This window comes from Pieris brassicae, chromosome 2 (genome assembly GCF_905147105.1).
Source record: "Pieris brassicae chromosome 2, ilPieBrab1.1, whole genome shotgun sequence".
In the NCBI taxonomy this organism is placed as follows: domain Eukaryota; kingdom Metazoa; phylum Arthropoda; class Insecta; order Lepidoptera; family Pieridae; genus Pieris; species Pieris brassicae.
In genome coordinates, this window is record NC_059666.1 from 19,054,649 (window position 1) to 19,079,532 (window position 24,884).

The following is a 24,884-nucleotide window of genomic DNA, read 5'->3' on the forward strand; positions in this document are numbered from 1 at the left end:
GCATTTCTAGTTATACCGTCGTACTTAGCACACACGTGAAAGAACATAAGTTATGGCACGAACAATGCATAACATCGAATAAAGATAGTAACGATAAAGTTTAACCCATAAAATTTAACAAAAGACATTCAAATAGGATTCGTCTAGTCTTTCGTATAAAACTTGTATAGAGAATACATGCGTTCCAGCTAATGAATAAAATAAAAATAAAAATTTAATTGATAACACGTATTGAATAAAGACACATATACGAAAACTAGAATAATGGTATAGATCATTTTAAAAAGTCAGTATTAAAAAGGCCCATTTAAACAAACTTACAGAATTTGCTAAAAGAGCCAAGTCATTAAGCTGTATTGCATTGCACAACACAGCTGCGCTTACGCCGTGCTCGTGTCGGGATGACACCGATGCACATGTCACGAACCATTGCAAATGGTCTATATTCAATATTGAATGGTAATATTTTTAATCTTTGAACTTGTGCAATAGTATAGTTGCATCTCTCGCAACAAAATTAGACAGATATATTTAACGAATTAGTTATAAAAAATAGGATTTTCTGTATACTTTGAATGTTATAATACCAAAAATTCATATGATAAAATAAGACTAGGAAGCCCTAGGTTCATTTATATGGTCGAAGTTATATCTCTCCAAAAACAGTTAATAAAAATATTTTTAGCTCACGTTATACAATCTGTTTGCAATAAGTATATAATATAACATATTTCTTCTTCATCTTCGCACTATTTTGGGTCATCATCAGATCCTTTGATCATAAATATAATTAATAGCAAATAATGATAAGCATATGTGAACCCTTGCTCTGAAAAAATTAACTTAAGAACTTAAAAAATGAATTTGACTATTCGGCTAGTTGGAGTTCTAATTTTTTATTATAGGTCGGGTCAAACGATTAGGTGGCTCACATGATCTGAAGCGATACCGCCGCCCATGGACACTCTTAATGCCAGAGGGCTCGCGAGTGCGTTGCCGACCTTTTAAGAAATGCTTCAGTGGGCAGCTGGTGGACATAGTGGTGGAGCGCGGCAAAAATTGCCTTAAAACACGCTTGGTTGTGGAACGACGGACGTCGAGGTGACGTATCACAAGCCATAGGTTTCGTATTCTGCCGCGACGTCCGATGATGAAACCTAGCTGCAGGTATTAATCCAAACAGCTCCTCTGAACACTCGCCAATGGCGAATGTGGTGATGAGGCAGAGTGAACCCACATCTCTACGCAACATACTAATGCCTGATATAGCGTCTATATATTGAATGTGGCCACTGCAGATTATGTCAGGAACTAGAAGAATAGTAGGTATTTTACAATATTATATATGTCCTTTTACCCAGTTTAACCAGCCCCTATATCTAGCATTCATCGATTATACTAAAGCATTTGACTGTATCTCACATGTAAGTATTTGGCAGGCGCTTTCATATCAAGGCATAACAGCCATATACATCAACATTATTAAAGACATATAAAGGAAGAGTACCAGTAAAGTAAAATTAGACAGACTTGGACCGAAATTTCGTATCGGAAGAGGAGTAAAACAAGGAGATCCCTTATCACCCAAGATATTCATAGCCGTCCTTCAAAATATTATGAAAGAACTGCGATGGGAAAGGAAAGGAATACAAATAGACTCGAGATATTTGAGTAACCTACGTTTTGCAGACGATATAGTTTTGTATTCAGGAACGCCAAATCAATTACAAGAAATGATAGAAGACCTAAATACTGCCAGCAAAAAAATAGGACTACAAATAAATACTTCGAAAACAAAAGTTGCAACAAATAACAACCTTTACCCGATTTTGCTTAACGGAACAGACATCGAGTATGTAGACAGCTATACTTATCTTGGTAAACAAGTTTCATTTAAGAAACAAAGACATGACAAAGCCAAAATACGTTCGTGCCAACGTGCGATAGAAAGCCGACAAACATAGAAGTGAAAATATTCGCAGAAAAAACAATATTATTGATGCTGAGCAATATGCCCTTAAACTTAAATGGAGATGGGCAGGCCACGTAGCCCGTTGTACAGATGACAGATGGTCTAGAGCAGTAACAGAATGGACGGGTCTTAAAGGAAACAGGAAGAAAGGAAGACCAATAGAGCGATGGGCCGACGGGATAGAGAGGGTAGCTGGCAAAAATTGGATGACGATGGCAAAAAATAAAGTAGGGTGGAAAAAGTTGGAGGAGGCCTTCTCCCGGACAGGGGCCGCATCTTAGTAAAACTATAAATTTATCTTTTTATTTAAATCAAATGTATGGCAAAGATGTGGAAGAAAGGCTTATTATTATTATTATTATATATGTCCTACAATGAGCAGTGAGATTGAGACTCTCAGTCCGAGGTAAAATTCCGGCGCAATTAAAACTTATTCGTACGGAGACGAATAAAATTGATGACATATCAGTCACAGAGGTCTGATCATCTGCTTGTCTATACTAAAAACAATGATTCAAGAAATGGATGCAATCTAATGGTTATAAAACCTGCCCTAATTAGTGCAATCCAGAGAAAAACTTTACTAGATTTCGCTGATATTCTGCAATTATAAATTTATCATTGCGAATTAATAAAATAAAAATATTGAGTAAAAAAATAAAACTCGACAAAGATATATTTTATTTAAAAATATTAACAAATAACAATACACAGCCAACTAACAAAATCTAGTGGTGAACTAAACAGGCAGTGAACATAAATATGAATTAACATTTAGTATAAATATTTAGTAACATTTCATTCTTACTTATTGTCTGTATGACCCTTAAGTTATCTTTCTTGAACACTTTTTAAACTTAATAAAATTAAAAATTATTACCGATATATCATTGATTATAAATTAGATTCTGCTCCTTCTTTATTAACTGGTAATTATGAAATTACACAGTATAATGTCAAATTTACACTTGTTTTCCGTCTGTACTATTCTCTTAAACTGTGTGATTTTCATGATATGATATAGTAATTCAAGAAAGATTTATACATCAAATACATAATTATAATCATAAGTTCACGTTTTATGTGCATTAATTAATTTAACAAAACATTTTAGGACATAAGTGCCTTTTTCCCGTGTGAAGCGGGACGAGGTGCTTATGAGGTTGCAGCGGAAATACGAAAATTTATTACATTGTAACAAACTTGTTTAAATAAAAAATTTTGTTATCTGATCTATCACATATACAACGCCTTCCTGTTTCTTCGCGAAGTCACGCAGATAATAGTAACTTGTAAGAATAAATAAAATTGTAAAGAGTCTGTCTCTAGATAAAATCTAAACCGAATCTCAACCATGTTGTCAAAAATTATTCATCAAAAATACCAGACAGTTTTGAACAAAAGCTGAATTTGGTCTTGGACCCGTAACTTTAAATTATTACATACCAACCAGTCAACGTGCTTATAAATTAAAATATATATAATTATAAAGAAATTATTTTTACAAATTGAGGCTACAATAGTTTTCGATTATTCAAAAACTTTATTTCGCTATAACAAGGCAATAAGCCAGTGTTTTGTGACTTTTGACTTTTGCCTTAATTTTTAGACGACTTATATAAAATACTTGGTCTTCTACCGCAATTATAATATTCTTAGTAAAAAAACATTTTCGCACAATCATTAAAAAAGGCATTTCGAACCAAATTTTAATAAGTTTTTACACGACTAGACTATTTAAATATTTATCACAGGTAAAGTCGCTTGATGTATATGAGATTAATTATACATACTTTTGTTTAAAACACGGATTCGTTAAAAATTCTAGTAACAGTTCACTTTTCAGATTCGAATAACACATAACACTAGACATATTCTACACAACAGAAAAGCTTTTTAATTCAAACTTTATGTCTCTTGTTTGTTATTTATTGTTACCTAACCTTAATAATAACTTAGCATTCATTTTGGCGTCAAATTTATTTAAATAGTAGTTGCACAAACAAACATCGCAATGTTACAAACCTAACATTGGAAGTGAATATATTTTATAATACTTTACCTTTAACTTACAGTCATCCGAATAGATGTGATTATTTATTTATTTATTTAAAAATACGTACATATATATTGAAATTCGATAAAACTGTAAGTTATATATATATATATACATGTGAATAATACTATAATTGCCTATTTTCAAGTAAATATCAAAATTTTGTTTGTATATCTTGCAAGCTGACAGTTTCCTGATGCTTATTGCCTCTGAAATGCTGCTCGATCTCCGCGAGGGACTTTCCTTTAGTCTCAGGAACGAAGAACGCGACAAAGACCAACGCCAGTCCACAAAATACTGCATACAGCCAGAATGTACCGGCTGATGTCAATACATACTGAAATAAAAACATTTCTTTTAGATATACGTCTTGAATATCAAATTTAAATTCAATATAATATATATTAAAATAAAGCAAGTAGACCAGCAAAGATCGGGGTGGCGGCGTGCTGTTAGAACTACAAAGGCTGTTAATGCTGTTAAAACAGGAAGCAAAAAATCTTATGGCGAGAAGTGAAGCTTCCCGCTAGGACTCTGCCGCTTATTATAAAACAAGACCTGATGCTCGCTGCTTATCGTCGATATACAGGACATTAATCAAAAACCATTATTTTTTGACAAGACGTAAGTCAAATTGAAATTTAATATAAGATATATAAAAAAGCATTTTTTGCAATGTTTTTCTTACTAAAAGTTTGGTTTAAGTTCATCAAAAGGAAAGATTTATGAATTTGGGCCTGACGCTAAAAGTCTCTACTTTTAAATCATAGGGAATGGTAGTGCACAGTGCATTTGATACTTAATATTATAATACAGTTAAAGTACGTTAAGCTTAGTAGTTTAGCTAAGCTTAATGTATTTTAACTAACTCAGATATTTAAAAAAACAGTTTTGGTTTGATTGGCTAATAGTTTTCCAAAAAAAAACTTCTAAACACATGTTTGTTATACCTTACATAACTCGACACTACTAGTGCATTAAGTGGCCAGCGAGAATATTCGTTAAAATTTTAATTCAAATGTGTAGTACTGACAAAATACTTGCTTACTACTTACGTCTAAAGCATGATAGGACTTGATAACAGAAAACATGGAGAGCAGATTGACCGCGCTGGCCATTCCTGACAGCTGTGATCTGTAGTGCTTGGGAAAGAGTTCACCGAGCAACAAGAAGGGAAGTCCGCCAAAACCCAGAGAGAAGCCCAACATGAAAACTACCAGACTTGCAATGGGCAGATAGCTGAAAATAACGATAATACATATTAGTTGATAGGTCTTTATACAGATGACATCTATGGGCAGACCTTTTTGTATACGGCAAGTAAATATTTAAAAAAATGCTGTTATAATTAACATAATGGTTAAATATAATGGCTTATAAGTTAATGGTAGACTAAAAATTCTCTTTGATTGCTGATTTTGTCCTGGAATATTCTTTAAACACGTTTTTGAACGTTAGCCGGAACGCGTGGCGTCTTTTCTAATTAGTTATCCACAATATTTTTTGTTCAAAGTAAAGGAACTGATAAAATGATTCAATAATTCCAAGTATAGTTTTTCAATTATCAGGTCCTATTGTCAAGTTGTAAAACCCAAATCAGTCAAGTTTTGAACTGATTTGGGTACCATTGGTTTGCAGTACCACAAATTACTTCATGGAATACACTTTTTTTTTTTTTTATAATTTATTTAAATTTTATCGCATCGCATATTTAAAACCCAGATTTTGTTAATGGATACAAGATATAGAAGGCAGATATGCATTATACATAGTGATTTTAAGCCGATCGATTGATTTTATTTTTAATAAATCTCGGATACCTAATACCGCGGTGTGGGATTTCCATAAGAAGTACGTAGGTACGCCTTCGCACACGACTTTTTATGAATAGTTAACATCATATTGAACTGGAATCAGCCGAAAATACAGACCAGTTTTTATATTACAATATGTGTATTAAGCTAGCTGTGACCTTAAAAAATGCTTAACCATTAAGCAATCAAACACGATAAAAATTACTTAAAGACAATCATACTAGAGTAACTAGAATTTTTCAACCTTGGCCTATACTTACGAGTATTCACAAAAATATTGTTATGTTAACATTTAACTTTTAATAGACTAGTCACGATATTTTAGTACATTGAACCTATAAACAAAGTTAGGATGTTGTCACTCTAATACTTCGCTATAAATATTGTAAACAGTTTTCCAATCTGATAATGCAGTTACGTCGTAAGCGTATCTTTAGCAGACAAATTCCAATGTCTGGAATATTGGGAATTGTATATATATTGGGAATAATAATTGATGTGTTTGAGGGGACCTTTACCTAATTTACACGTAATAATTTATTTGCATTATACATGTATTATACCAAAGATAGAGAAAAGTATACATAACGTAAGATTTAGTAAAACTTGATTTTAAACGCAAATAGATGGTAAACATTTCAAACTAAGACGAACTTCAAATAAAATCTCACCGGCACATGGATTATAAAAAAATAATAAGTTCATATCTCAGGTTGATAAAGTTTATATCTTAATTTAATAAAGTTTATATCTCAATTTAATAAAGTTTATTGTTCAAGTTGATAATGTTTATATTTTAATTTAATAAAGTTTATATCTCTATTAAATAAATTGTATATCTCAATTTAAGAAAGTTCATATCTCAAGATTGTCTATTGACTGGTCGATCGATTTAAATGATTACTATTAATAACTGATCCATACGTGGGTAACACTGAAAATGTTTAGAACTGGCCAGTTAGAAACATTGCTAATGAAAACTTTTTTCTAATTTCAATTTGAGAACTCTTTGGTAACCTAATGTAGTATGCAGTAACTTGTGATGAAAGCTATGATAGGCTGCGATTAGCATTTCGTAATGAAGCCTCATCTCATGCCACTATTTACAAATTAATGAGATCAAGCGTGGACGTAGCAATCTCATTGATGGAAAAAATTCGACACCAGTGTCCTCAAAGCAAGATCCTCCTTAACCAGGACAATGCTTCAGCGCACTCTGCAATATCGACTGTTGAATATTTGACTATGGCAGGTTTCTAGATAATGAGTCATCCGCCATACAGTTCTGACCTGGCGCCCTGCGACTTTCATTTATTCCCAAGAACTAAAGATACAATTCGAGGTATTCACTTTACGAGACCTGAAGAAGCGGTGAAACGTAAGAAAATGCACTAGAAGAGACCCCTAAAGAAGAATAGGCCCACTGCTTTTCTCAGTAGTTCCATCGAATGCGACGATGTGTAGTGAGGAACGCAGATTACTTCAAAAAACAATAAAAGTATAGCAACTTTCTACAATAAGCCGTTTTCCATTTTCTAAACATGTTTAGTGTTATCTAGGTAGCTGAGGGTGCGACGACTCCATGGATAAGCTCTGTTTTGACTAAACCATAGAAACCTAAATTAGCCTATAATTATGTCTGCGCTTCATTATTTTCCACATATGTTTTATAAAAGATTAAATTTAAGACTTTTTAATTAAAACTTACCCCATCCATGAGTCTTGGTCGAATTCGAAGTAAAAAGAGGCTCCCATGGAAACCATGGAGACTGACATAGTCGCTGCTGAGAGCAGGAGTAGCGGTCTTCGGCCAGCACGGTCGACGAGGATTGTACTAATTCCATTGCTGAATAATTGCACCGCACCCACTGTTATTGTGGCCATCATAGGGTCTAATTTGCTACCTGCCAGAAAATATATTACGTGAAAAACCTCTCCTGGTAGGTATATCACTTATTCATAAGTAAGACTTGTGTGATTGGGTAATTTATGTATTTTTCGTACTCTCTGATTACTTCTGTACAACAATGCTTTCTTCATCATAAAAGCTTATTCCGCTCATAATATTTATTTATTTCCCTATTGTCACTGAATAATATCCATTGGTACGCAACTGATTTTGGGAACATCGTGCCTTAGTTTTCAGAGCTAAAACTGGTTCAGGATTAAGCAGGAAAATATTACATCGATTACAGAGAACACTGTCTTTATAGTGTTTTCTCAACGAAATATTTAATTAATATCATATCTCACAAACGAAAACTAATTTTAAGAATCTCTTGTTGGTTATGTTATGAAAACTCAGCGAGGTTCTTGACATTTTATCAAAATAACAAAGATAAATACACACGATGTATACGAATACAGATACGATGAGAATAACGTCTTTGATTGATATTTTAGTTGTATCGAAAATCTAGCTCAATTTTTATTTAATCTTTAAAAAACAATTCTTATCGGTTATTTAGAAGGACCGACATTGTGTATCGATTTATCTGTATGTAATAATAATATACACAATATTTACGTTGATTTCTTTAACGAGTATAAATTTTCTCCTTGAAAGTTTTTTCACTCTCAATATTAGATGTATGGCAAAATTCAGCTCAGCAACTAACGGAGCAGCTTCAATAAGATAATTTCATAGAAGTCAATGATTGGACCTGAATGGGGGATATAATTTGATCATTTCGTTTTGCTAAAAATATCTATGTCCATATTTCTTACACTTAAAAGTATAACATAATCAATATATGTATACCGTATACTAACGCAGTTCTTATTTATTTACTTGGTCAATGAGGAAAAGAACGAAGGTTATTTAAAAGTTTCAAAACATTTTACCTGATTTTTGGAAGATTTCGACTGTGAAGAAAATCACGGCATCTATACCACTAAATTGTTGGAAGAAAAGTAGTGCAAATACAATTATCAATGGCTTGATCACGGGAGATGAGAAGAACACTTCTCGAGTGAAAAGACTCTTTGGTTCAGGCTCTGCAGGTGCTGGATTCATGTTGCCGGATATACTCTTCACAGGTCTAGAATGATACAGACGTTGTCAATGAAGAAGACAGATTTCGTCGGTGTCTGGTCTACACAAACATTTGAAGTAAGATCGGCCTTAGATTAATAGTAATTTTAATAATATCTATTTTAAAATATTGTTGTCATTAAATAATAATTAATGAAGTAGGAGTAATAATAATGTTTCTCTATAGTTGTAGTAATAAACACGTACAGGAGGTACGTGTTTATTATACATGGTTTTATCATATAGATACATAAAACATTTAATTATTAACATTTCAATAAAAATTCTTACTCTTGCATAACATCTTTAACTTTAGCAACGGCGTGTTTGGAGAGATGAAGCCACTTCATAGATGCACTGTTATCCAAACCTTGAGTCTCGAGCCATACGGGAGATTCTGGTAACGGGATTAGGACAAGAAACATACCCACTGAAAAAAAATTGTTTTGTCAAAAATGTAATTGTATCTTACTACTATTGTGTCCTGTCTATTGTCACAATGTTCTTTATAATAAAATTAAAATTAGAATGAAAATAAAACTCTTTTTGCCATTGATAAAATAAATAGAACAAGAACGAAAATCATAGGATGTACTGACTTCTAAGCTGTTCAAGACATATTTAGATTTTATACTGGGTATTGTCAGTATAAATAAATAAATTATATTTAATTTAATTAAATAAAGAAATTTATTCCTCGTTTAATGATGACTCTCAATTTAAGAATTAAAATATAACATTTCAAGTACATTACTATACAAGTGTGTACAAATGTGGTTAGTAGAAAATTACAACTCATTGGATTAGACGAACACGTCACCCACATCCGTTGCTTATTTCAATATAAACGTCCTAGACTATTTTTATGACCTCAAGGTGTTATGTAAGTTTTACTCGCCTATCAAAGGAAGCAGCGTATTAAGGAAAGTTATAACTAGTCTGGCCATAAATACTGTTACACAAAAAACTTTTATTTTTTTCAACTTTTTAATTATTTTGATATTTGTGTAAAGAAGCTGCTCAAGTGGTCGGAAAGGTACAACATGGTCATCATCCTGCGTCAGTGTGACAATAATTTGAAGTCTAAAGGGTTTTATGTAGGGTAAAATGTAGGTTTGTAACTCTTGTTATTTGTTTCATTATCAAAATTTTGTTTGATTTCTGGTAAAGTGTTCATTTTTGTATAGTAGTATTAGCATGCATGGTTGATTGTATATTAATTATTCCCTATCAGATTTTTTATTTTATTGTGATTGCTTTCTGATTCTCTTTTTTATCAGACTCTAAAACTCAAAATAGTTTTAGTATATTTGCAGTTATGTAATAGCTTCAATTTTAAATTGCCGAAGTATTTTGAGACTACTAATATAAGAACATATACACGAACCGCAAAAGGTGGCTGAGAGAAAGGCAAGGTATCTCCAGTACAGCCAGCTACCCGCGATGTAGGAGATGAGGATTCCCAACGACATGGACAGCGTAGGTAGAGACCCGAGACGACCACGGATCTCGGGGTCGCAGCATTCACTCACCTGCAATTATAATTTCGTGTTTTTGTACAAATTACACTCAAGTAATATAATTTAACACTATTGCAAAAACTGGTGCTTTTTGTGTAATGTGAGCGTAAAAACCTATGCTTCCAGCCTTTATTATTTATTTATTATTATTAATTAGCCAATCCTCTTGACTAAACAAAAAAATAACATTCTATGGCAAGATTTTTATTTTGTATTTAGTGACTCGATTCAGGCGTGTTGGCTAAATTAAGGACTTACTTTGATTATCGATTTAAATAAAATGTATTATCATGCATCGAAAACTCAAGGTACATACTGATTAGAGGGTTCTAAAACAGTATTATTCTATAAGTAGTTATTATTATTATTAGAACAGTAGTACATCGTTATAAACAGAAATCTTCCGTGCGTGTGTTAATAATTACGTTTGCACTGATTGAGGTGAATTTTTGTGACATGTGAATTTAGAATGGGGTTGATGGAGCGAATTTATTAGATTTTTTATAATTGCTTTTTGTAATTAGACGCGTGTACAGGACAACGTGTGTCGGGTCCACTAGTATACATATATATAGTAAGCCTGTACGCTGTTACACTTTCATACCTAAACTAATATAATAACATTTCCTGTAAGAAAATAAATTGGAGAAGTAAATAGCTAAGTAAGCCTTCTTTATGAAAGAAAGGGATCGTCTGATAAGTGTTATAAAACTTAAAAGATGCAGCCCAAATAAACTATACAAAACAAACAACTAGTAGAAGCTAGTATTATAGTCAATAGATGAATAAACATGACTACCATTGCTGTCACCGACATCAAACTGAGGTATGGTAATGACAGATAACGGTTTTGGTCGTATTGTTGCCACATAATACAACGTGCTATTACATAAACAATTCTATAGGAAACGCAACAGCATTGAATATCTAAACATTTGGTGAATTATTTAAAACGTTGTTAAATGAAAAATGAATTATAGATACTGTATCTTCCAAGCTAATTTAACAGACTATTATTATGGATTTTACGATTATTATACGATTGAAACAATATATGCAAATTTCTTGTGAGTCTAATTTGAGGAACATTTAAACTAGTCTGGCCAAGTTTAGAATTTGGAACACGTATATTATTTTAAAACCTTCTTTCGATTTTGCGCCAGTTGACAAATTTTTTCGTGTTCATCATCAAATTACAATGTGGAATAGACGTTTTAAAGAAAATAGGATTGCAGTGATCGCCTTGCACAAAGTGGATAGCATATTCCAGACATTTCAAAAGCTTGGTATCAGCCGTATGTTTGTATATAGTACTATCAAAGATTCAAACACAAACACTTCATCAGTCGAAGACCAGAACAGATCGGGGAAGCCACGTGCTGTTAGAACTACAAAGGCTGTTAATGCTGTTAAAGCCAGAATTCGTGGAAATCTTATTCGCGTAAATCCCAAGATTCGTGGCCAAACAGATTAAAGGCCTGTATAAAAGCCAGAGGTGGCCATTTCGTTATATTTTTTACTGAGACATTTATAAATATGAAGGTATAAATTTTAATAGTATTACATTACTTAATTTAAAAAAAGGTATTTAAATTGTAACAGAACTAATGGATGGACTAGCTATATTAAAAATAATTTATTGGTCAGCTAACAGGACTTATTTTAAGCATAAGTAAAAATAATTATTACAAAAACCTTAAAATAATTAAGTACAGAATAAAAACTAAAAGTTAAATACGAAAAATAAATCAAGCTTAGTTATAAAAAATACAACAATAAGCCTTCAAAGTGTAACGTGGTGTAAAATTATACTAGCATAAACTTGTAAGCTAAAAATGCGCCGGAACTTCGACAAGGTATTTGTACTTCACATTATTAATATCAGAGTATAGGTAAAATAAATTGTCGTCAACATTCTTATACCTTTAAATAAACTAAAAAAATACAAATAACTACTGTTTAAAGACATCAAGGTAGGTTTTCCGGATTCTGATAGAATTGGAATTAGGAAATTGATTCGTAAATTTTAATCATTTAATTTAAATATAAATATCTAAAGACCTTGTAATACCGATACCATATTTGATCAACAACATCTAATGGAACGTTCATGTATTGTTTATTTGACTGAACGTTTGTTCACTTTTTTGTCTAATGAATGCCAAAAAACTAGTATTTGTTAAATGACTTCCGTGGTTAAAGAATGCCAAAGCATATCCAAGATAAAGGAACGTTTTTCTATACGGCTGAAGATCAGTTTTTACATTAAAGTCTAATGTAAAGATACTATTTTGAATATATTATACAATATGTATATAAAAGTGCGTAATTATTGTTAGTATTGATTTGTTCAGATAAAATAATCCATTATTATGTTCGTATTAACTTACAGACTAGTGTTAGTATATTATTATTAAAAAGCTAAACATAAAACTCATGAAGAAATCTATGCATACACCATTAGATCTGAGCCGACAAGTGTACGCACAAAATGCCTCATGATAGGCGAAGACAGGTCATCTGCCACAGTCTTCAATGTAGTTTGATCACGCAACGGGAATCAATGTGAAATAGACGTTGTTTCATAGAAGGCGAGAGGGTTAGAGAATTTACTCTCATCGCCAAGGGGGATCAAAGATGGAAATTCTTGGACAACTACGAAATATCTAAGAGAAGAGGTGTGTCAGGTGATAGCAAAATATGAATAAAAATAATACGTTGTATAGATTTGGAAAGCACATGTGTCATATTGAAAAAGAAAGCCTACTAAACAGATTCTAGTAACCTTCTCTTTATTATGGTCACATGTGGCAACACACTATTATCTGTAGACAAAGGAATAGGGTTAGCAAAGTAACGGATAATTAAAAACAAAAAAATAATAATTTTATATTCAAAAAATAAAAGCACTATTTAGATACAATTTTTTAACACAGACAAATAAAATTTACCAAGAAACCAAAATTATGACGATTAAACAACTGTAAGTTTATAGCGCTTGTATCTTAATTTTAAAAAAATTAAATGGCTCCCTCCATAGTGGCTTATCATTTAAAAATCAAGGACACAACCACACGCAACACTCGTCGAGCGAGTTTGCTCATCTTACCGAAGCCGCGCACAAATTATTTGAAGAGGTCGATTGGGTATGAGGGTGTGCAACTGTTTAATCAGTTGACATCTAAAATTCGCAATATTAGCGTGTTTGACAGATTCAAGGGGGCATTAAAAATGCATGTCAGAGTGAATGTAGAGGACTAAAATTGGGACGTGTATCTCGCTCGTATATGCATAATATTAAGTTTCTCATGTAAATAAAATATAATTTTGTAATGAGAAATAAAGTTCTCTAAACATTAATCTACCTTTTAAACATTTAGCACGAAAACCATTTGGAAACTCTCTAATTTATTGTAACGTGTTAGCCAATACATCGGTGAAACTCTACACCAAATAACAATTGAAATTTAAACGGATGTCACACAATATATTTTTTGTGAATAAGATCATCACTGCGCCGGTTCAGGCTCTAGTCATCACTGGATTAAAATTGACATAAAATCTTTTATATTCATACAATTAATAGACAGCTTGTATGTTTTAAACGCTGTCGAAAACTTACTTAACATCAGTTCACTGTTGATTTACGTAACAGTCTCAACTTGAAAGGTAATAAGTGCCAAAAATATTCCACAGAGAAAAAAGGCAAAGCTGTGTTATCTAATGTCTTTGGTAATGCTGTTGTGTCTCCGTCAACACGACACAGTCAATCTAGTAGAATAGTCTTGTTTAGATTGAACAAATTAGGCGAGTGAAATTGGAAAACTTTTTATGACGCATTATGCTAATATTTAAACATTTCCTTTCAAGATGAGACATGGCACGGGTTACAAAATATAGTTTCAACAAATGTTTACACAGGTTATTTACATCATTAAGGATTATGAGTGAGGGCTATTTGGCAACTTTGTAAATTTGATAATACTTTATGCAAACATACTTAGCTGTTACCTAATAATATATGAATTGTCTTGGTTAATACGATGTGAAATTATATTGTGCTAAAAAAATTAAATTAAATATCACTTTTGCCGCTTCATTTACATAGAATAACGGTACTTTACTATTTCCTTTTTAAATGATATTATGTTTTTACTTACTTATCTTTATCTGATTACCAAACTGGTTCGACATTTAAAGCGGCAAAGAGAGATCTTTTTAATGTATATTTTGTGTTCCGATGAAGGTACAAATTACAAAAACAAAATGTCATACTTACGTAAACTTGAACTGGAGCTAATACAAATCCCACACATAAGCCAGTGAGGATTCTACCCAGTAGCAGGATTGGAAAGATGCGGGCAAAACCAACAATTATCCATGCGGCAATCCAAAGGGGAGCTGTGAGCTTTAGCGCTCTTTTTCGGCCAGCCCGTTGCATTAATGGTCCAGAGCACATACTGCCTAAGAAAGCACCAAATGACGCGATTGCACCTGCATAAAGATTTGGATATTAATCTTCTAAAATAGAATTAAACAATTACGTAAATAAAAATTTTTTTAATAAACAAAGCTTTATCAAATAGTCTCTATATGTACTGCAACATTACAGGCAATTCTTTAACTTTATAACATATCCCAGACTTTCAAATGTATGTTAGTCTAACTTCCAACCAAGCCAATGAATAAAAAAACCAAGGAATATTTGGGTAAAATGTTAACAATAATCAAAATAATCGTAACTTACCTGTCCATGACTTTTGTTCACTGTGCTGTACAATTGCAGGATTATACTGTTCTATTGAAGGCAGAGCTGATGCAGTATATCCGCGAACCAGACCAATTATTAAAAACGCCAACGAGGCACCTATTGTTAGCCATAGCTGTAAAAATATAAACATTCATTTTCGACCTTATGAATAAAAAAATAAAATGATAACATTCTGTCTTTCCTTTAACCTCTTCACCAAAAAATGGGAATATTTCAGGGAACACACCTAAGGCATAACCCAATAAAAACCTATGTATTTTTGTGTTCATACAAACATCAGGTTCCTACAAAACCCACAACAACAACTTCAACTTATACTCTTACAAATTCAACCTATATAATATATGTAAGGATTGTTCATTCATACTACTAGCAACATACTTCATAGATGTTATACGATTCTTTAGTGTTTGAAACAAGAGGATGTTATAAAAGGAGGAATATTGTACAGACATTGGCTGTTGATGAATTACTCAATAATAACATTACAATTAACTAACACATATTGAAGAGATAAAGAAGAGGAACTCCTTAGATATGTAATGAACATAGAGGTGACTGTTTTCAATTATGTAATTCAATTTATCTGCGTGTAAAGTACAATAAATGTTAAATAATCTCCATTAATACAATTAGACACCACAAATGTGTTCCCGTGTAAACCTATTTATTTTCCGACTTACTGTAAGTTTTAAATAAAGTAGTAATTTTATAATATTTCTGCCTGAGTGTTTTTAGTTTTTTAGTTGTAATTTAATCATAAATAGGCTTGGAATTGACTTCCTTGGACCATTTGTCACGACTACTGACAACGGAATTTTATTAATAGTTTCATCCGAGTAGCAAGCAGTGATTGTTTGATAGTTTGCGATTGCTTGCAAGAAGGATGTAGCACCTAAACGTATATATATAACTAGCTAAATATAGTAAAAAATCCAAGGTATAAATTGTTCATACAAAACTATAGTGATATACTAAAATTATGGTTACCTTGCTTAATTTCTTATAAAAGATACTGATCTCAAGACCGATGATTTAAGTTACACTGGGAGTGTAAGTTTTGGAATATGTATTAAATAAAATAAAATATTCGGTGACATTAGTTTCTTTCTTTCCTCTCTTTCGTACAAGTTTTCGGATAAATACACATTTTGATAATTCTAGTGAGCATAATAATGATAGGGTTATTGTATTCTATTTATTGAAAAAACCTTGCATCTTGTCGCATTAAAGTAATTCGTTATTTTCATGCTATATAAAGCGTAATAACATAAATGCTTGAATAAGTTGATATAAGCGGAAAACGCTTTACAGAATACAAAATATTCAACTATTCTAGATAAAACAATTCATACAACTGCTATTATAATTAATTACACTTATTGTCAACTTGAATACTACAGATGTTGAGGAAAAATAATATTATTATAATATTAAGATTTATCAAAAGAATCTTAGCATATTCGAGTCTGAAAGTATGAATCCCGTCTGTTAAAAATGTATTTTATTTGACGTACGGAAGGAAGTACTCGTGACTCTAAAACCTACACTTAGAGCTGATATTTCTATGTATGTGATTACAATACTAATTAAATACTATTATTGATTAAATATAAGTATAGTCTAGGTGTAGTAAGTATAATACAATATAAAAGTTACTATCCCGTAATATATTGGAACTTATATTAATGCATTTTAGAGAATGTAGATGTAGTTTTGGCCTTCACGAAACTGACAGAGCATTTTCTTATCTATTAAATTTTACTTTTGTTTTATTCACATTAAAAAAAACATTACAAAACTTCCTTCCTTATTTAGATATATCTCTTATATTCAAAACATTAAAAATTATAATAGATAATTTATTTAAGACAACCTTGTCAAACAAAAAAGACAGGTTTCAAACGCCAGCGTTAAAGGTACACTGCCATACATTGTTTTAATCTTCTTTTTATTAATTTTTGATTATTATTTTTATAATTATGTAGGTTATCAAAATGTATTATTTAAATTAGCAGAGTACGTGCATAAACCAAAAAGAATATTCAATACTGATCTTTCAATTCCTTATGCATTCATCTATTGTACTAGTCAATAGCATGTCTACGATAAAATCGTTCTAAAAAAGACGTTTATATTTTTATAATGCTATATAATATGTTAAAAGTGATTTGCATTTTAATAATTTAATTGTAAAAATGTCATGGAAGTTACAGTTCTGTGACATTTTAACCTGTGTTTTTATATAACAAATGTTGTTCATAATTAAAAAAGGTTTTGCAGTTCATTTGAGTGAGGGCACTTTTTTGTATAATTGACATACTTAACCGGTTTCTTATGTCTATATAATAATAGTACATTTTTAGTCTTCAATTTAATTTATTTACATATTAAGTAAACAAGCCCAAGTTTTCAAAAATAAAACGTAATAAAGGTTTGTCGGCACATCATTAATTAAAATCACATAGGTAATTAACTTGTTTATAAGGAAAACTTTTGGAGTAATTATGTGTGTTCAACGTATATTTGTTGCATATTTATGATACATATCTGCAAAGAAAGCGAGAGAGTTACTCGTAATACCTAGAGTAACTTTGAACTCTACAGTTTTTTAGATAGAACCCATACAAGCATACGTCTAATCCTTTAATAGTTACCCAACACATGTTGTATTCAAATTCAAGGTCTCTCTAATAAAAATGAATAGGAACCGGTTTCTTACCAATTTTGAGGTCAATATTAACAGAATGTATCATTTAGTGGGCTAACTCTGATGTTTAGAAAGTGTTGGTGTCCCCAAAATAGCTATTATACTCGTATATTGTCTATATTTAGTTGCAGGCAAGCCAAAGAGTACGATAGTCCCTTATAGAAATCTTTGAACTGTATTTGGTTTTAGCGATTTAGATATATTCTCACAGGGAGAAACGGTTTTTCTGACTAGACTTGTGTTTGTAAAAGTTTAAACAATATTTTCAAATATAATATATATTTGCGAATTTAATTAACTAACCTTCGAGTGTCAAGATGTACGACATTTTAGTTAGCTGGAACATTTTAATTATCTTTTTTATTAATGTCTTCATTCAAATGAATGGAATTGCAATATAGTAAGAATATTTATTACAATATATATATAGTAAATTTTATATTTATATATGAGCGTTTAGGTTCAACGTTAAAACACTGAAATATTTTTTCAATTATTTTAACTAAAGACTATTTGAATTAAAATGAGAAGGAACAGCGTAGTAGTTGCGGTCTTGAACCTAAACTAATCCTTTTGTATCTGCGCGATTGAATTACTATAATGGATATTTACAAAACATCAGGAAGCTTATTGTCTTTGTAGAAAAAATTCTATTACATGTAGATAATTGTCTTTTATTAAAACTTTTTTTAATAATCTACATTTTTAATGCTATCCGCATGACGGTGAGATTTATCATAAAAAATATTCGAGTAAAAATGTTAGGATCTCTATCAAACGCATGTTCTAATAAAATCTTTAAGACCCCTTACGAAAACTAACACACTTTTCTTAGTAATCACTTTTTTGTAATAATCGTAGTATACTATATTGTTAGATTTGTACGTGCCTTAACACGAGGACAACATTTGTAAACTGGTATTAATATTTTTCTTTAATCTGTTTATTAACTAATGAAATAAATAAAAATATTTTATTAAATTGCGATAACTTAAATCAGTGACTTGTTTGTTAATTGTTTGAAATGTATTGTTTAAAATTATAACAAATATTGTCTTAATCTATTACTTAAAACTCTATAGATTTTTAAAATATACATATTAAAATAATAATATTGTTAGATTCGCGATAATGTTTCCAAACATACACAATACCTGTTTTAAAAATGCCGGTGAAATGTTCATTGTAGTTTTCAAAACAATATAACTTATAACACAATGTCTGATTCGCGGTTTAATATAGAGAGAGACCGCACTGGCTTGATCCTCCGATGTAACTGCACCCAAACACTTCCGCCGAACATTATACTAGTGCTTACAATCAAAAATCTCTTACAAAGCCGTCATGTGAGTCGTGATTTATTTCGATAGAGTAGACAACTTGAAGTTTGAAGTTAATATGTTCGTACATTATATTATTTGTCACATTTGTACATTAGTCTAATTCAAATCCTAATAAATGCTTAGCACATAAACCATTATATTCTCCGAACTATAATCTTAAGTAATTACATAAATTGGTTGTATCAATAGGCAATACGAGATTTTGATGGTGTTAATTTGTTATGTGTAATCTCAGTTCCGTGCTAACTATTCAATTTGACCACCTTTTGTAGGCTTAAATAAACCAGTCCAAATAAATCTCATTAAAGTTCTATTCTAGTGATATTTTGTATCGCGTATATTTACCGCCTGTTTAATAACTTTGCCATAGAACATATTTTATATTCTCTTTTTTTATATTGCTTTACGTTTTTGTAAAATATTTTTTTGCTAAATGGAAGACGGTACTTCACTCCGAGCCAGCTTGTAAAAATACAGCCAGCTTCGAAAAAAAAATACTATATATTGTTTTGGACTAACGGAAATCACACCTGAGGAAGAAAAGTTAAAACTATAAATAGACTATTATAAGTAGTAACTACATAGATGAAAAAGTAAAAAAACAAACAACGAAAATAGAGTCTATGTCATTTGTTGATGCTAACTTGTTAAGAACAAAGCAAAGATAATCCAGTATCAGTTGTTAACCTCCATCTAACAAAATTTATCAATGATCTTAAATATTATAATCAGTGACCAATAATAGTCCCAAAACGATAGCCCGTTCTGTACCTTATACATTCTTTCTTTGAACATTTTCTTTTTTATAACCAAATAGGTAATTAACCATGTATTCCTGACATAACTTGCCTGTTTCTGGGGTTAAAGTTAGTCTCGCCATGTTTACCTTCTCCGTACGTGCAAATGTTAATAGCGTATAAAGAAAGAAAAATTAGTGCATAGTGCACAGCCAAGAGAAAGTATTGAAGGGCAAGTAGTTTCACTCCATTGCTTGCTTTAATTATCACAAGAAACGAAAATTGGCCACTCTTATAGGTTATCTTAAGTTTATGAAATTGTATTGATAGATCCGTTCTATCTTCTCGATACTACTCTAATGAATTATAAAATCGATTTAAATGTTCTTATGAACTTGAAATAATTAAAATTAGGAATGGGTACTTTTGCTTAATATTTTTTATTAACTTGTACTAATAATTGAACAGGAAATTAGTAATGTTCTTAAATTGACATTATAAAAAAGTTTTTAATTTGTTCGTGAAAAAAAGTCATGCCTTTTCCTTCGGATAAACATTATCCGTTTGTGGCGAATATCAATAGTAAAATTAATTGTTTTTTCAAACAACAGCTAAGATATTGTTTCGCCCTTTTATTACGCCTACCACTAATTAATACACAATAAAATTGGTAAAACCTCATATACTGATCGTTTAGAATTTAAATTACAATTAATCCTAATTCGTAGCACACTCTTGGTCCAATATTACGATACATAACAACATTCTTACGAGTTTGTATGGGCATATAACTTATCAAACAATTGCAGCAGAATAGTCACTATAAGCTTGGATAAGACATACCTATTATACCTATACATAAGCCATTTACACTTCGTTACACTACAATATAAACAAAAAAATAGAACATAATTAAATCAAAAGGAGGGCAACTGGCGGCTTTACCGCTTACGAGCGATGTCTTCCAGGCAACCACTGTGAGTAAAGAAAAAATTAAAATTACATAAGATAGACAACTAGTGCAAAAATATATGTTATACACCTTTATTAAGACAAAACTAAACAGGAACAAAAAAACAAGCTAAACTAAAAAGATGATACATTAAAAATAGAAAGTAAAAAAAAGACACATAAATCACGATAATTTAAGATAAGTCTCACGTCAGTTAGTAGTCAGTAAGAAAGTTAGGGATACGATGTGGACAGGTAATGTTTGTACAGAAGAAATTTAATTTATTATAGATAGTCTACAAAATATCGAAATGTTTATAAATTCTATTACTAATCAACTTTCTTCCAACTCTTATCTTTATGCTGTAAACTTCAAATATACAATCAGTCTACTTTCAATGAATTTCCCTCTGCTACTCAGACGGCAAACTTTAATAAATAATTAACTCTAATAAACTTAATTTAGACAAAGTTGTTGAACGGAGTAAATCGTTTGGTCTTCAGATAAACCCTTATAAGATCCAGTCCATTAGCATTAGGAGTGTATCGTATATAATCATAATTAATTGGTCAACTTTACGCCAGATCACTATAGATAGTACTGTCGTTCCATTTTGCTCCAATGTTAGGAACCTGGGAATTACTCTGGACACAACCATGTCTTGGCAGCCCCAATTTAACGAACTGAGTAGAAGGATCTTTTCTTCTTGTCACGCACTTGATAGGTTACGCAATTTTGTTGCCTATCTCTACTAAAATTTCTCTTGCTCATTCTCTTTTACGCTTGTTAGCGATAAGGCCGCCCGTTGCCTAATGACTTATGTAACCTGTTGTTTTTTGTTTGTTATATGTATACATTTTATATTATGGTAACGAAGTGGAAATAAATAAATATAAATAAATGTTCACTGTAAAAGGTACAATGGTTCTATAATTTCTTACATGTGATAAAAACATATTGCCTGAAAAAATTATAAGAGCAAATGCGTTGATGTGATGTTAAAAACAGCATATTATACTTTTCCTTCTATTAATTATCTTGTATGGGACCTATTTGTCACGTAATTAGTTGATGCATTACACTTAGCGAACAGGCCGATTTGATTAATCTTAAGATTTTATTTCATCATTGACAAAATGACACGGTTCACGTCACTAAACTTTAACAGCTGATGCTGCTGATGGTGCCCGATACTACCACAACTTATAAAAATAATATGATGTATGTGTGAAGGTATAAGTCGTAATTAAGATTCTGTGTTATAACAATAAATCAGATTTCCATATAGTTCTCGTCTGGGTTCTTATACATTTCTCGCTACCTCTCAAAGTGCCAAAGAATCCTTCAAGCCCTTAATTATCGTGGTGAGCCTGCCCGATAGCTTTGTGATAAATCCACCACTTTGAACCTTGAATCCTACCCGTAGGTATCCATCTGTTATCTTAAGTCTCTTGGTGCAGACATCCAGTACTTATTTATATATTAACTATTTATGTGTTAGTGTAAGTCTCATTCTTAGGTCTCACCTTCTCAAATATTTACTTATATAGTGTAGTGTGTTGATACATACACTTCATGTACCATACAGATACTCCTGACATATACAAAGGTTCCTCCCTTCTCCCGTAGGAACTAACGCTTGAGTGACCCATAGGCTCGTTTTCACACCTTAATTGCATTACTTAGTGGTGATCTTGAGTGCGTATTTGTACTTAGTTGTATTCTGATGGAAAGCACTCGTGCGGTAGAGGATCGGTCACTAGCCGTCCACCAGCGGATCTCACCAGTCTATTAAGATGTTGCATATTGGTATATGAGGGTGCAAATACGCTAAGTACTTAGTTTAACTAGCTAAGGATAGGATAAAAAGAAGACATTTTGAAGAAAAGAAGACTTATATAATATACAAAAATGGATATACATAAAATTTATAGATTAATACAATGACGAGAGTGACAGTTTAACGAATTTAAACTAATATTCAATAACCTATAAAAGGATCAAGTTTCCAGGAAAACTGGGGTTTATATACCATCGACTAAAGGAAGACTTAACTTTACAAAAACAGGTATTACTAATATATAAATAATAAAAAATTATTATTATATTTCAACAAGTACCTAAATGAGATTTTTTTTTAATTTCGTACTAAAGCTGTACAGTGAACCTAAATAAAAAGCTTGTTGGTATTATGACATCGATGGAAATATGATTCATCATTGCTCCAGATTCATAACAAAACGCAAATTTTGTTTACTAACTGTTTTACTGTCAAAGCTGCAAATTCTACGTCCATGTAACGTAATGTGTCAACGAGCTGTTTATCATACGTTACTTGATATAGACGAATCTAAAAAACTACAAATAGTTAAAACCTAAAGACCAAATCTCGAGCATAAGGGTAGGCTGTTAACTGAGCTAGTTGGCTGCGTACATATATATATCCTACAAAGCATAGTGTTAGCGGAAGTTGATCTAGTTCTTAGGGTAAGCTATTTTAACAAAAGACAATACTTCCTTGTCTTTTGTTAAAATAGCTTTTACACATTAAGAAAAACATTTTTTGAACGGATTAAAGCTATGTATTATTATTAAAAACTTATAATTATTTACATAATTCTAAATTTTAAATTTTTTCCGATGTTTCGCGTGCTTTTAAGCGTGCGTGGTCACCGTGACCATTTCCGATCAAAAAGTGTTTTTCTTAGGGTAGGAAATTAAACACTTCAATGATGACTTAATTCACTATAATTTACTTCATTGATTGTACGTGAACTGTATAACTTCAAACTTGTACAAAGGAACAGCCCGTGCGCATATGTCACAACCTCTTTTACAATCACAACTTCCCTACTCCGACTCGACGACCCCACTTCGGGGAGATGGTCGAGTCAATTCGTAACACGTAAACAAACGAGCGAGTCATATGAATAACAATTGCACATGGACACTTGTAGCAAGGTTCTTAAGAATATGTTTCATAATTTAATGAAATAAATATTAGAAGCTAACAATAGATATCAGAGGCATCTAATTCATTATAAACAAACGCCTTCTCTATGTATCGAGCAAAGCTATAATTTAACAATTACCATTAAAACGATTAAGGAAACCTAAAAAAAAAGTCGCGGGGGAACAATATACAGTTAATTAATAATAACTGCATTGTTCAGCACATTTTGCAATACACGTACTATTTTAAATTGTTTAATTTTAATAAAAAATTATGTACTCATTCATTATTTTACTTACTACGTGGACTTGAAATGTGAAAAATACATAAAAATAAAAGCGAAAAAATGAGACGAAAAAACAACTGATAGATGTCTAACATTATACTCAAAACAGAAGTGGCAATGGGCGGGGCATGTAGATACACAGATAAAATGTGGACTTCAAAGATAACTCTATTGGCCAAGGTGAAGAAGGAGAAAAATCCGCCCCAAAAAAAGGTGGAAGAAAAAGAAGAAATAGAAATGGTAGCAGGAAGCGAATGGAGAAAGAAAGCCAGAGACAGAGTCGAGTTGGAAAAAGCTGGAGGAGGCATTTACTCGTGAAGCTGTTCCGAGCGACGGTACTGAACGTAGAGATAGAGAATATATAGGATAAGAAGATAGAAATAATGTATAAAATGTAAAAAAATCTAAGCTGTATATTATAATTTATTTGTCATGATTGGAAATTAAACGGTAAAGCCCGTTTATTAATTTACTTCTAATAAGACATCTAAAATGTGTTTATGTTAAAGTAACGCAGTTTCAATGTATAAAATGTAAACAGTGAGAATCTCACTCAAACTCTGCCGTGCAGGCTGCACGAGACGCTGGACCTGTATTAGCTGCAGAATTTGTGAAGCGCCAATATGTTCAGATTTCATTTGACATTGACCAACACGGCTGACACGGCTTACGTAGCGGCTCCATTTCGTCAACAGGTGAAGATTTATTTATTTTTTTACAGCCCATAATTCCATAA

The 24,884-nt window shown here is 31.6% G+C and overlaps 1 protein-coding gene across 1 annotated transcript; it reads right to left on the reverse strand.

The window, feature by feature from the left end:
- Window positions 1–2,710: 2,710 nt before the first annotated feature.
- Window positions 2,711–19,148, reverse strand: LOC123720750 (facilitated trehalose transporter Tret1-like). The gene is made up of 9 exons (XM_045677497.1): window positions 19,032–19,148; window positions 15,144–15,279; window positions 14,676–14,890; window positions 10,264–10,408; window positions 9,168–9,306; window positions 8,687–8,883; window positions 7,551–7,746; window positions 5,084–5,267; window positions 2,711–4,365 (listed from the first exon to the last, which is right to left on the reverse strand). The coding sequence occupies exons 1-9, from the start codon at window positions 19,059–19,061 to the stop codon at window positions 4,183–4,185; spliced, it is 1,425 nt and encodes a 474-aa protein (XP_045533453.1). The 5' UTR covers window positions 19,062–19,148; the 3' UTR covers window positions 2,711–4,182.
- Between the last annotated feature and the right edge of the window lie 5,736 nt (window positions 19,149–24,884).